Here is a 14330-nt window from a genome sequence, read left to right as displayed (position 1 = left end):
ATAATGTCTTCTGCCTCCACTCTGCTCACAAGCCTCATGTATGCATCAGCACAGGTCTGGTTCAGCACCTTTGCTCATCGGCACTGCCTGTAGATTCTCCATGTTACATCCTATAGGTCTACCTTAGGCAGGGTAAACACAAAATCATGGGCTTCTCTTTATTAATTTGATACACCTGTTGATATTTCCTTTAACATGAACAGAAGATATGCTTACAAATCAAAAGCAATGCACGGATTTGCACATTCATGACCAGCAGATAGACACTGATATTCATATATGTGTACATACAGCAGTGAAAAAGTTTACTGAAGTTTCCTAAAAGGTTAGTACAAATGGAAAATATTTGCAATTAATCAGTAAACTACTAAACAGTATGGTTCATAAGGTACCTACAAAAATGTGCGTTCCATTTATATCCACATGTATGTATATATAGATAGAATTTTGTTTCTCACTCAGAACGAGTGCAATAAATCAACTTTTTCTCTTTCTGCTTATTTTGTTTTCAGTTCGAGTTTTGTAAATTATGGTAATCTGGTATAAGCAAGAGTCTGCTCTAAATTGTACTGTTGAAAGTCAGTAGCCACTCTACTGAAGTGAATAAATTTATAGCAGTGTGAGGTCATAATAGGTCAGACACAACCGCTATAATGTTGTCAGATCCAGAAGTAAGAAAGGGAAATTTACAGCTTAGGATCTGTAGGATTCCCCAGCACTTTCTTGTCTTCTTCTTTCAGTGCTGGCAAATTTGGGGATGAGGTCCAACTTCAAGACAGATACCAGCCAATATGAATCCATACTGCTGCTCTCTTCCCTGCCCAGCACAAGTAGTACTCAGGGAGCTCATAAGGATGGTCATCAGTTGGGTGGAAAGGACTAGATAAGTTTTTTTATCAGATCAGTCTCCTGACCCAGCTCTGACAGTGCTTGCACCAGTCAGCACAAGGGAGGTGACTAGAAGACAAAGTTAGCTTTGCGTGTGCTGGTCTCCAAAACCCGCAGAAACCCAGGACTGTTATTCACTTTTGAAACGCTCGCTCTGTTTTACTGTTTAGAGTCAAGTTTGGGGGTTTAGGGTTTCTGTTGTGAATATAAAATGGCTAGATTACAGAAGTAAAAGTGGGAGTATACAGACAGACTGAATGAAAAAGTGGGGAGGCACCCTCCATACAGACAAGGATCAGGGCATCACACAAGAAAGATGAGAACTTTTCAGGAACATCCTAGAAATAGGATCAAACTCAAGAGCCCAAAGCAAGCCTCCAACATATGTAGACACGGAAGAGCCAAATTTGATCTTGAGATGCATCAAAGAAGATCTCTCCAGCAGAGACAGGTAAGCAGTAATGCCGTTCTACCTATAGAAAGAGTGGCAGAGGAAGGGGAAGGGGCAAACGCTAACCAGTAAACGCTAACTACATATAGAAAATTATTTTAAAACATTATATGACCTAGCTACTTGTGATATCACAATAAACAGACTCATGAAACAATCTTTCTGAAGATTAAAAAAATGGCGGGGGAGGGGGGGGTGTATAGGATTCTCTTTCCAAATCAAGAGCAGACCATAGGGCTGCCATAAGCTTTCCACAATGAATACTTCAGGTTCTAAAATAACTGCTTCCAAGAACAAAGATTTGAACCACCAGCTTTGCATTAAAGCCTATTTCTTGACCTCTTCTGAGCACCTACCCCTCCCTGCATAATAATTTGCACCAAACACCCATGGATATTCAATATTAAACAACTAATTAAAATTTTTGCTGTTTTCATTGCTTTGAACAAGAAGCTGGTTTGGGCGTTTTCAGGTCTTCATACAAATCCTACCTCTGCAGCTCTCATTCCTAAACTTAATTAATAGTTATTATTATTTATGACTGCACTGCATACTAGTCCAAGCTTTAATTTGGTCTTCTAAAAAAGAGAGCCTGTGGCTGTGTTCATGGACTTTTTTCTTCATCTTTTTCCTTTTCTGAAATTACATTATTAGTTCAAATCTTGTAGCTTGTTTTTATATGGCTAGTGCTTTGTCTTTGTCTCTCTTTTTCTCCCTTTTACCCTTCTGACTTTTTTATTTTTAAACTGCTCCAACATAACTTCATTCCAATTTCTTACTCATGGATGCTTCAAGGACTCACATCGCTGATTATCATCCTTCCATTCTCATTAGTCCAGACCTTAATTTTATCTCAAAGGTCATATGGTCTGTATGTCCAGTGGGCACAGTAGCTGGCTTGTGTTCATACATAATATATCTTTCTCCTTAACTGATACTCATGAGCCTGGTAGAGCCTTTTGTGTGAAGACTGGCCATTACCGTCTCCAGAATACCAGTAAAATTTGCCATTTCTGCTAAAATCCCAATTTGTTCTCTAATCATTTGCACTCTGTTCCCATTCCCCATTTTTCACTGACTTCTAAAATTCCTCTAGCCACAGACACTAAAATCTGTTTCTGAGCCATGGGAAGCAGAAGTGGTCACTACTGCACCAGCTCACTGTACTCTCCAAAGTCTGGTTTAAAATTGCCATCTGATTTTTTTAAATGCTATTGGGCTTGCTCCATCTTTTTTTGCTTCTCATGTGCCACAATTTTCCCATCTATAAACCACTTCAGTTGTTTTAATAAAATGCTTACAGTTCAATGGACGAAAAGCACACCACTATCATTGTTAACATTATGAATGTTATCTTTCCAACCCATGTCCTATCCAGAGGTTGCTTCAGATTCCATTTTCTCTTCAGAACATTTCTAAGTTGGTGCTTCATTCTCTACTTGTCATGTCTTGTGCAACTCTCCCACCCCTGCTCCTTTGTCCCACCCACTTCATCCTGACCACTTCTTTTTTAAAAAATTTGCTGTATTGTTTTTTCTGATCTTTCCTACTTATGACGGAATAACTCTTGATGTAAATGTTCTGTGATGTTGTGTCTTTATTAAAAAAGTGAAAAGCTAACATTTGACTGTATGAGCTGTTGCAAAGAATACATTTATTATTCTGAAAGTAACATGTAACACTGTCTATAAAGCATTAGATGCATAAAAGAGAGGAACAGAAACTACTGTGATCATTACTAAAATAAATGCTAAGAAATTACATTACCAGAAAACCTTGGCAGAATCAGCTAATCATAGTTAGCACAGATAGATTACGGATAGCCAGCTATAGTCATCTGAATCCTTCTGTGAGAACCTCTGATTTTGACTGCATTTTCCTAGGGAGAGCTGCCCCAAGCTGCATGGGTTTAGGTTGAAGAATTCCATCATTTACAGGAATAAAGTCTACAAAAGGTTGTGTCTGCTTTCAGCATCTCCAATTCCAAGGATTCTTTAAAATTTTGACACTTTTCATAGGGAAAGGTCCAGAATGATTAAACGATCCAAACCTCCTCCTTTGCGTGCTTGTGAACCCTTACTAGAACTTCTTATTCATATCCGTTAGGATACAGCATCTCGCTACATGATCACATACTCTGTTTCCCTAGCACCCCCATTCAGTGCACAGCACAAAGTAAATGAAGTTGCTGCATGTAGAACTTCATTTGTGTCTACTGAAGACACGGAAACATGGCAGAAACATGAAGCAGGGACTGCAGAACGAGAAAGGATGAGCTTAGAGTAACCCCATGCCGCTTTCAGAAACTGCCCCTGTCCCCAAGCTCTACTATGGTCCTAAGTCACAGAAAAAGTATTTTCACCAGTGTGTTCCCAGAAACACCACCTGCTCCTTTTTCAACTACATAGCTAGCCTGAGACAACAGACAGCATCCAATGGCAATAGTTTTGTTATTAGTATATGGGGTGAGAGGAAATTCCAAAATTTCAAAAAAAAATCAGGCCCCTGCTTTCTCAGAATGGCCACCTCCCCTTAGCTGACCCCTCAGAGTGTCCCGGTGCTCAGCTGCGTGCCTCAGTGCCACATGTGCGCACTGGGAATGACACAATGCCTCTTCAGCTGGTAGGTGCTATGCAGCCATTAACGTTTGCAGTTGAGATCCTAGAATGACGCTGCAGAAGAGCCTACAAGGAAATGAGTAGCGCTGCAGGACTTGCTGCTGTGTGAGGGGTAGTCATCCCATGCGCTGCATGCATCGGGGAGTCTGTGGGAAGCACAATGCATGATGATGTAGTCAGAAGATGGTGACACAATGTAACTCACAAAGGGAAACGAATTCATGTTGCATGGGTGACTATAAATACAGCATTTCTTTTCCCCGAGTGCCTGACTTTGCATCCTTAACACGCTTGCATGTAATCTTTGTCCTTCTTCACTGAAGATACACAAACAGCTGTAAAATATTGACCAGATAGCTGCCACACACTGTTACGTATTAGGAGCAAAATTAGTGAAAGTGGGGATTCAGAAAATATTGTCCTCTGTGTTGCAATAGTAACACTTCATTATTGGTTTATACAGAAAACAAAAAAAATGGATAATTTGTAGCTCAGATAAGCCTTGGTTAATATAGCCATACAGGATGTAAGGGAGTGTGCATTCCCCTGCCTAGATACCTCTCCTGACGCAGAGAGGGAGGGCTCTGCCACGCTAACGCTCTGCAAAGGGCAGATGCAGATTCGGCTCCATCAAGGCCATTAAACTGGCTACCAGAGCAGACCACAGCCTGGGGAGGACACAATAGCTACACCTGGGGAAGAGCTCTAAAAAATCACTCCAACCCGGCCAGTGTAAGAAAGCAAAGACAAATTTTGAAAACCAGCTGGGCAAGACACAACTCTATTTCAAGGCTCAGGCCGGGTAGTCCTGCCTAATTGATAGCAGGGGCTGGCTTTTTTATAATGTCAGAAATTTTGAGAGAATAAATCATTTTATAGAAGGCAGCAAGAAACATTTGAGCTCCAAATTGTGAAAAGTGCTGCTGGTATAAAGCTACTGTTTTTAGAGTGCATTCAAATCCATTATCCATTGAAGATCTAAATAAAATAGCTGAGCAACTAGAAAATTACATAGAAAAAAAAATAAGGTAATGTGTGGGGACTAAATTATTGTAGCTTGGTGGAAACTGTTCTTCTGAGTGTTATCTCCATCTTCAAACTCTGTACAGGATTCCTGTTTGTTCCTGGACTCGTACCGACTGAGACTAGGATATAGGTCTTGGCCTTATTATCTGATAGTTTGTAATATCTACTACTTGATGACTTGATGAGAAATTACATTTTTAAAAGCTTGATATTAATTTAAAACCTACAAGGTTTTGCTCATTATTTCTGAGACAGCCTATTCAACTCCTAGTCAGCAGCTACAGCAAAGTATGCTGACCCCATTGATGAGGTAATCAATTATGCTGGAACAAAACAAACTAGTAACTAGAAAGAAAGGAAGCCTATGGTCTTATATGGAGCCAGAGAAAACAGAGAGAAAGAGCATTTGGCAAATGGCACAGGACAAAACACTTCATTTCCACGTTCCAAGAAGATATATTTTAAATTTGTATTAAATATGATTTACAAAATCAATGCTCTTCTATGCTGGACAGCTTTACTCGGAGTGAATGAAGACAAACCAGGGCATGCATCCAAAGCTGTGGCTCTACAGGCATGTGGCACTCCGGAACAGAGGTTTACATGCCAGCAATTGCAATTATCCCAACTAGCAATGATTTAGCATTCTGTGATGTCTAGAGCGTAAAAAACACAGGCTATACCTTTATATCACATCCACAACCAAGTCCAGGTTTAAATTCTGCCTTTAAAGAGACTGCAGCACAGCTTGCTGCTGTGTGCACGTTGGAGAATAAAAATGATTAATTCTGCCCATCAGTGAAGTTTTCGCTTATGAGTATCACAAGCCTTTGCTGTGTGCAGCAGAAAAAAAATGAAAATCATTTTTATGCTTAGTTTCAAGTCCTTATTCAAAACCACGTAACAATGCTAATTACTAAACACTAGGAAGACTGAATAAAGTATCATAAAACGCTGACTTAAAAAAAAGAACCACAAAACAAAACACCTTAAACCTAAGCACATTTACCACATTTTTAGTGCGTGACTTTACAATCCCGAGTTCAGAAAGATTTTCATGTTAAAATTAACAGAAGAAAGTAATTGGGAAAGAAGTAAAAATGGAAATGTATCATGTAATACGAGCTCCCATGATGAGCTGAACATCTGAAAAAAAGATCAGAATGATCAATTCCTCACCGCAAGAAAGAGACGCAAAGATTGGCTTGGGAAAAAAAAGATTTCCTTTTGGAATCACCACAGCAGGAGCTAGAGGAAGCTTTGCACCCAGAGACCTAATGTTGTCTGTTAAGCTAACAAAACTAGTCTGGAAGAAGAAAAAAGTAAGACTTCATCTTTTCATCCCCTTCCACTTCACTGCTCATCTTCCTAGTGCTTATCTTGATCCCAGTTTTCTTTTTCTGAGGGTTTTTTTCTCCCTCCCCCCTTTCTTTCTTGCTTTTTTTTTTTGATGCTGACGGGGGGAACAGCATGGGTGCCTGATGCCAGCTGTGTCCTTACAGGGACCCTGCCTTTCTCATTTGCATTGTCACATTCAGCAATTACAGAATATACCACAAAGTACCCAGAAGGCGTCGGTGATAGAGATAGCTCTGCAAATTCAGCATGGCCCTCTGAGTCTCACGGAGGACAGGTACCGAGTACTGCGGTTGGTGTGGGCCAGCCCAAGTGCTTGCCGGCGCATCCGGTCACACTAAGGGGATCAAAGACCTCAAAAGCGGGGCGATGCCTTGTGCCACAGGACAATTTGGAAAGAAAACATGGAAACTGCCTACCTAAGCCAGTCGCTTCCTGCCCAGTATGCCACAAGGGTGTAATGCAAAACTTGGCGTGACTGAGGAAGAATCCCCATGGGGATTTCTGGAGAACATGCTCTAGGATGCCTCACCACAAGACAATGACCATGTGGCTAGAGGGATGTTGCCAAAGCACAACGGTTGCCCTCTGTACCAAACCACAGACTAAACTAACCATGAGAATACAATATGTACAACATAGACATATTATTCTTGAAGTTATACATGGAAAAACTCTAATGCAATGTATTATTCCTCTGAGGTTTTATCCCATATTCTTCTTTCAGTTTTGTTACAGCAGACCTGCCCTGCACAACTCAGACTATAATTTGAACAGTAACTTTTACAGTAACACCACATAAGCAACAACCAGCATTGGCTTACCATATTGGGAGAGTAAGTACAACTACAGGCTGTCTATAAGCTGTGGATATAGAGTGAGAGAGATCTCACCACACGTCTCAGTCCTGCACGCTGTCCCCCCTGGAGTTCAAAACACTCTGGGTATAGTACTCCATCCATAGGGAAGGTATTACAAGGTTCATAGACCTGAATGAAGTGCAGCTACAATATAGACTGTCAGGTACAGCTCTACGTTAGGCTGAAAATAACTGCATTTTCTAGTGTTCTTGTTATCTTAAAAAAGCATCTTGAATAATTACTCACACAATTAAAAGGAATAATATCAGATATTCTTGGCCAAGTTAGCTTGGTGTATCATTGAGCAATTTGCCTCATTTTATCTACTAATGGCATGTCTAGAAATAAGAAAAATCTGAATTTTAACCTTGAAATGTGAACTCTACAAACCCATATTTCAGTGTATGCATTGCAAGCCCACACCAGGGAATACTTTCAAAAATAAAAATAAACTTCCAAACTTTGAATGCACTTTAAGGGTCAAAAAGCAATGGGAACAAATGCATTATTTAATCATAAAAAACACACTCAATTCAGTGCAAGGCTGAGGAGGGAGCTCAGGCTCCCAGAGGCAAGTGAAGTGAGGACTGTTTTGAGGGACTGTTGCAAAAAGAGCTGGAGCTGAGCTTTCTCTCAGCCCTGCCTCTGCCTGGGAGAGGCGGGGAGGTCGAAAAGCTGGAGAAGACAGGCAGCTCTTAATAAGAATGAGCTGCCATTTTCTCAGGAACAGTGAAGCAGAGAGGAAAAATGGTGGGGAACTTCTTGCTTACAAAAAATAAAGCCATTAGTCAAAACTGGGAAGACAGACTGTTAAAAACAGGGGCTACTCATACATCGCTTCGACTCCATGATAAAATTCTTATCCTTTTTAATGTCACATTGTTAGCAGCTACATCTTTATTACAGTCTCTCCTTCACCCTCATTAAGGGTTAGGTCCATTTCTTACCTGACCAACACAGACTCCGTTCTCATTACCTTCACTCAAAGCTAACAGTAACTTTTAAAAAATCCTCACAATAATCATCAGCTATGGTATGCTTACCCTGAGGTAGTTGAGGGTGAAGTTTGTCAGACCCATTCGAGTGATGTTTTTGGACAGCTGCTCCAGCACCTGAGGGTCTTGTGCCTAAACAACAGAGGAAAAGAAAAATTTTCATTTTGCTTTTTGTCTGTTTGTTTTTCTTGATGTGCTTGGTGGAATGCAGGGAGGGTTCTCTGAAAAGAGGTGCCGCTCCTATGGTAAAATTACACATTGATGCTAAATTTATGTAATAAGCTACAGAGTTTTGTTTGCATAGGAAAATGTATGTGTTATGAAATTGGAGCAGAATAAAGACTGTTTTCCAATATCTTCCTTCTGTCCCTGCCCATTCAAAAGATAGATCTAGGAGGTCCGGTCATGCACAGGGGTGCAAGTGAGCGGGGCCCCACCAAAGAGTTTCCTGAGGGATCACAGTACACTTTGAGCCTTCCATTTGTTGGCTGGAAGTCCCAGGAGACTAAGCAGATAAGGGCAGGAATAAAGAAGGTATCGCTTTCTTTTTGTGGATAAGAAACTGAAGCAGAGAGAACTCATCAAGGCACCTTCAGCAGAGCAGATCACATAAGTGGCATTAAGCACAGGCTGGAGAACCCTTCTGGTCTAAGTTATTTTCCCAGAATTAAACAGGAAAAATACAAGTACAGTCCTTCTCTGACCCTAGCCAGGAGCTTTACCTGTGAGACCAGCCTCCTCTTTAAAATGAGATCAATCTCATTACTAAAATTAATACCTACTGGTTGCTGGCTAACCTGCTTCCACTCTCTTTGAATTGCAGCAGCCCCCTAAATACATAATGTCACTCATGGCCATCCTTGTTGCCCCTTAATGGGATACTGTTGAAGAGTTCAGAAGATCAGCCCTCTAAAATAAAAGATAAACCTGAGACAGAAATGGCAGGGTAGGTTTTCAAAGGTATTTTCTAGAGGCCTGTAATAGTATTTTCAAAAAAGTCCAGGGTTCTTCAGTTATTTAAAACTCCTCACTAAGGATATATCTTTATCTATGGATATCTAAGTAAGTAACTTGATGACAAAATACAGGCACATATTTGGGCCTGTGTTCTTACCCTCTATAAAATCTTAGTCCTGCAATTAATTTTGTATATGGAGCACTACTAGTCAGAATGCTTCTACAGTGCAGAACTGAAAGTGGCAATAAGACTCTGTCCTTTGTTTCTCCACAATGATTTACCTTATAATATTTTGACTTCAATGTGTAGAATATTTAATATTTTAATGTTCTATTGTGTGTGTGTTCACTCAATTACAAAAGAAAAGTCTTGAAATGTGGAAAAAAGGAAGATCTGGATTAAAATTCTAAAGGTTGCTATGTTAATATATGGCATTTTTTTCTGTCTCATGGAAAGGTAACATTAGTTTTCTTCATTTAAAGACTAAATATAATTTGTACCTACAATGTTGAATTTTCACTGACTTTAGTGTAGTTTGTACCAACAAGAACAGATTTTGGGCCCAAATCATACAGACCACCAAATGGGATTAAAAAGAAAACTATGTGCTGAAACAAAATGAAAACATAGCAACAGTGGCAACAATAGAGCACTGAGAAACAAGGGAGTGATGAAAGAACTTGTAAATGGATGCAGTTGCAGGCAAAACAAAATATTTATAGTTAATTGCCTTGGGTGTGAAATTTGCTGGAGTTCTTCATAAACCTAATCTCACCTCTTTGCATTAGGTCAAGTGAAAAAAGGATTACTTACATGCATGGCTAGAATGCTGCGTGGGACTAATTCTCTGTACTGTCTAATAGTAAAGTGCCATGTTTTTATTCTCATAAGATCATCAAAAGTAAACTCCAAGATAAGACGTCCTTCTGTGCATACCTAGAATACATAAAATGCATGAAATAAATTCCCAGGAATTTTGTTTTAAATGGTATTGTATCATCGATTAAACAACATTCAAAAATATCAGAGCAGTATTCTATTGTTCATCTCTGCTAGATTAATTGTTTTTCGTTCTCTGGGGAGAAAAAGCGAATGTGGGAAAATGACTTCATAGGCCTTACCGTGGAGACAGTAACTTATAATACTATAGATTTTATAGCATTTTACAAACATAGAATATTGTGTGCGCTAAATCTTATTTATTGCATCAATTCTCTTCCCCTCACAGTTTGCTACTGCTAATTAATGACTGAACCTTGCAGTGGAGGTGGCTGTGGTGCAACTGCACGCATTTGATGTCAAGTTGCTGAACCAGTCATTCCCAACCTGTTTTACATTGCCCTTTCCTTACAATAGCTTGGCATATAAACTTTCCTTTCATGTCCAGTTGGAGTACACAGTGCTCTGAATGCCTGTGGCCAAACCCGATTTTTTTCCTTCTTGTCTTTTCCAAGTGTTCTTGTCTTTTCCAGGCATTTTATCCCATTTTTATTTTTCTTTAATTTCTTATCTACTTTTACTAATCCCCCCTTCCAAGGAAAGCCAGATGGGGTGTCTGCCATCGGGCTGCATGAGCTGCATTGCTACGGCAGGTTTGAGAGCTAGGGGAACAGGGGAGAGGTTGCAGTCATGGACAATGGAGCTGCTTCCACAGAAAGTGGCTCATACAGCTTTGTGAGGGGTCTTCCCTAGGAAAGGAGAGGAAAGATGGGAGGAATAAATGCAGCAAGTGGGTACTACCTGGAAATGAAAAATAAAATTAATTACTGGGGACTTTTAAACAACTGTCCACAACTTTATGTGGAAAACCCACTGTGCTGTGGTCTTCTTTAAGGTGCAAAATATACGCTCAGAATGGTATCTTGACTAGGAGTACCATGGAGTACTGTAAATGATGCCTGATCTGAAAATTAACTACATCTGTCATTGATTTTTTTTTAAATTGGATGTTTAGACTTACAACTGCTTTTCAGAGTAAACTTGCAAGTGCAGGGTACAGAGATATTGTGGAAAAAGGGTGTAATAGCTTTCAAAAGAAAGAGTTTCTGCAACTTTAATTTTAATAGAACTAATATTTGATCGAACAACTAGCCATCCTAGATTCAGTTGAGTCTGCTGAGCCTTTTTACAACTCAGACTTGGCTAGGTCCCACTTGGGCAATGTGTGGCTTTTCTGGTTAACAATTCACTTAACATCGTCATAGTTTTTCCTCCTGGCTGTTTCTGCAAAAACACACAGGTAATTTTAACAGGCATACTATATAGACAAATTACTGTAGACCTATGAAGGAGAATCTTGCAACAGGTTCTCATCTGCCCTTTTCAACACACCTTCGTGATGCCTTCAAATTTTTAATGTGGCTTATTTGTCATTGGACCTTGATTCTGATTTTTCACACCACTTGCACTATGATGAGAAATTACACAGGGTTACACATGCACACACATCAGGATTCAAACGAGAAGAAAAACCTTTTATATTAATGTTACAGTGTTGAGGCCAAAGATCCTGATTACTGACCAGTTAACATGAAAATACTTCAGGTTTAAAGTATTTTTTTATAATAATACCTGTGGCTTCTCAAATGTTTCTTCTCTTAAGCTCAAAACCTCACAGCTCTTAACAGATTTATTTTATGCACTGGCATTAACAAATTTTAATAGAAAAACTGAAACACATTCCTCATATCACAGTGGTAAAAATTTATACATCTTATAAAGGAATTTAATTTCCTTATATAGAGCAGAATTTTACGCATTGCTTTTAATCAATAAAATTGGTGCAGTTCTTATTTTAAATGGGTTTTTTTTTTTTTTTTTAAAGCTGCCTTTTACATAGAATCCAAAAAATCAAAAGGGTCTCCAATTAAGAAAACATTTTCTGTTGTGCTGAATTCATGTTACCGTACTGTGAGCTCTGACATTTTGTTTCTGTGGTAACCAAAATCAGCTGATTAGTTGGCATGGCAACAGAAAAGATGTAATCCCAGCAGACACACTCTAATCAATGCCCCCAGCACAGATGGTCTCCGGAGGATCAACAAGAAAGAGGCTGGCAGGCATTCAGTATATCACGTGGTTGCTCTAGACTAGGCCAGGAAAAAACTAAAAAAGAACATTTCTCAAACTAACCAATAGGTTTTTAACCCCTTCACTGCACTTATTAATTGTAGGAAATTTAACTGCTTGCACCTATGAAAACCAACTTTGGTCCTGTGCCTTATTGCTCAGAGTCTCACTCTCCTAACACCGGGCATCTTTTAGAAGTCTTCCCCTTTTATTAACTACCATTTCTCAAACGTGAGTTGTTGCTTGAAAAGAAACCTAAAGCTTATACAAATGTGGGAAATGCCTGAGACTGTTAGTAAGGATTAAAATCACTGAGTTTCAAGGGCTTCGCCTATAAAATCCAGCTGATGGCCCCACTGCTGGGCGCAGGAAGAGAATGGTTCGAACACAGGGTGATCACTGCTCTTGTTGTGAAGGCAAAGCTCTCCTCTGCCAATCTATTGGGAAATATAAACATTGCTAACTGCAGAAAAATAGTTTGCCTACACATAAAGTTGGAGTGTCGGTGACCACAGTGAAAACAGAGACTTAGGAGGACTCCTAAAGCTTTCCTTTACCTGGAGAAAAAAATGAAGCATCTGCCAGGTAAACAAACATGGTAGTCAGGGCTTCAGTCTCTTCTCTTACCACATTTAATTCATGCCATTGAACTGTATTAAATTCTTTATAGTATTTATTTATACCTTGATAAAACAATTTTGTGTGGCACGTTACAAGGACCTCTTGCCCTCCAAAGAGAAGCTGGACTATTCATATTCTTATTGTTAGGCATGTTCTAGCCATATTTGTTTAAAGAAAAAATTGGAAATGCCATTTTATATATTCGTCCAATACTGCAGTATGCAGTGAGTTGCTCTAACTAAGAAAATGTTGACATGAATAAAATGCAGCTGTGGATTCCTGGTTCAATTCATGATGAGAACTGTTTCAGCCCATTCTATTAGAAGTTAGTGAATTTGCAGCTTAGAAGTTGTCTGTGAAACTGAAAGAGCTATTAAATATTTTTGCATGAAAACCCCCTCTGTGGTAGTTTCACTGGGTCAAATTCAGACATGATCTAAGGAGCTACACAGTCTATTGGAGCGCTGCTTTTTATGGGAGGTCTGCTTTGTTCCACCACCGATGCTGTGGCAGTAGGCGTTTACCTTTGGGTACAAGATCTCTGCCCTCAGTATCTCTGCTAGAAGATACACACGCACAGCTGAGACAACATTTGGCTCTAACCTATTTCTGAGAGAGTAATATATTCTCTTCTCCCTTATTCCAGCAACTACTGTTTTATTTCAAATTTGCTCTTACTAACATAGTCATATTTTAAACACACAGCCATCAAACCCCCCGAATTTTTCTCCTAGAATCCAAATCACATCCCCACCTGAACTTTTTTACTGGGATACAGAGGTTTATATCGGAATCTGCAACGGAAACATCAGGGCTGAAGCAGGCCGTGCGCTGCCAGGGCTGCAGCAGACGGAGAGAGTCACTGCGCACAAGAGGATGGTGCTACGGGAGGCGGCTGTGGTCCCCCTCACACGAGGTGTGCACCCAGCCCGGTCCCTGCGGCTAGTCTGTCTTTGACTTGCTGGATACTAGCCTCCTTTCCAAAGCAACAACACTGTAATGTGCTGCCATGATAAGTAAAATAAACTAACTGAACTGAGAAAAGCGTGTTGTATTTACTGATTCCAAAAAACCTCCCTTTTATTTGCTATTGCATTAAAGCTAACACAAAGGGAAATGACACAGAAATCGCTTTAGGGAACTCCGCAGAGAAGCAGCTACTGAATACCCTCATCACATCCCCTGCACATGGCCAGCATGCACAACTCCTCGTGAGCAGTGAGGTGGCAAAGAGTGGTACCTAGGAATATCTGGTCTCTTTGCATCCCTCTTTTTCTCTGTTTACGTCTATGTAAGTCACAGGGGGCTGGAGTGGGAGAGCTGGAACGACGACACCATTAAACACACACCTCCCAGCTGACCAGTGCTCCACACACCAGTGGCCTCCTCTCCCTCTTCTTTGAGCCCCACTCCAAGAGCCACGAAGATGGCAGGGAAGATCCTACGAAGGGATGGGACTCGCATATGTGCTAAAACAGTATAAGCCTT

General features: G+C 40.1%; 1 protein-coding gene across 10 annotated transcripts in view; it reads right to left on the bottom strand.

Moving 5' to 3' along the window:
• LDB2 (LIM domain binding 2) overlaps positions 1–14330 on the bottom strand; it is a 220704-nt gene that overhangs the window by 37774 nt on the left and 168600 nt on the right. For all 10 annotated transcript variants that reach the window (XM_052780406.1, XM_052780409.1, XM_052780407.1 and 7 more), the window contains exons 4-5: positions 9966–10088; positions 8243–8326 (exon numbers count right to left, since the gene is read on the bottom strand). In XM_052780406.1, the coding sequence (XP_052636366.1) occupies positions 8243–8326; positions 9966–10088 (207 nt within the window). The remainder of the gene's footprint in view (positions 1–8242; positions 8327–9965; positions 10089–14330) is intronic.

This window comes from Harpia harpyja, chromosome 2, assembly GCF_026419915.1.
Source record: "Harpia harpyja isolate bHarHar1 chromosome 2, bHarHar1 primary haplotype, whole genome shotgun sequence".
In the NCBI taxonomy this organism is placed as follows: Eukaryota; Metazoa; Chordata; class Aves; order Accipitriformes; family Accipitridae; genus Harpia; species Harpia harpyja.
This window is presented reverse-complemented; position numbering and strand designations above follow the sequence as displayed.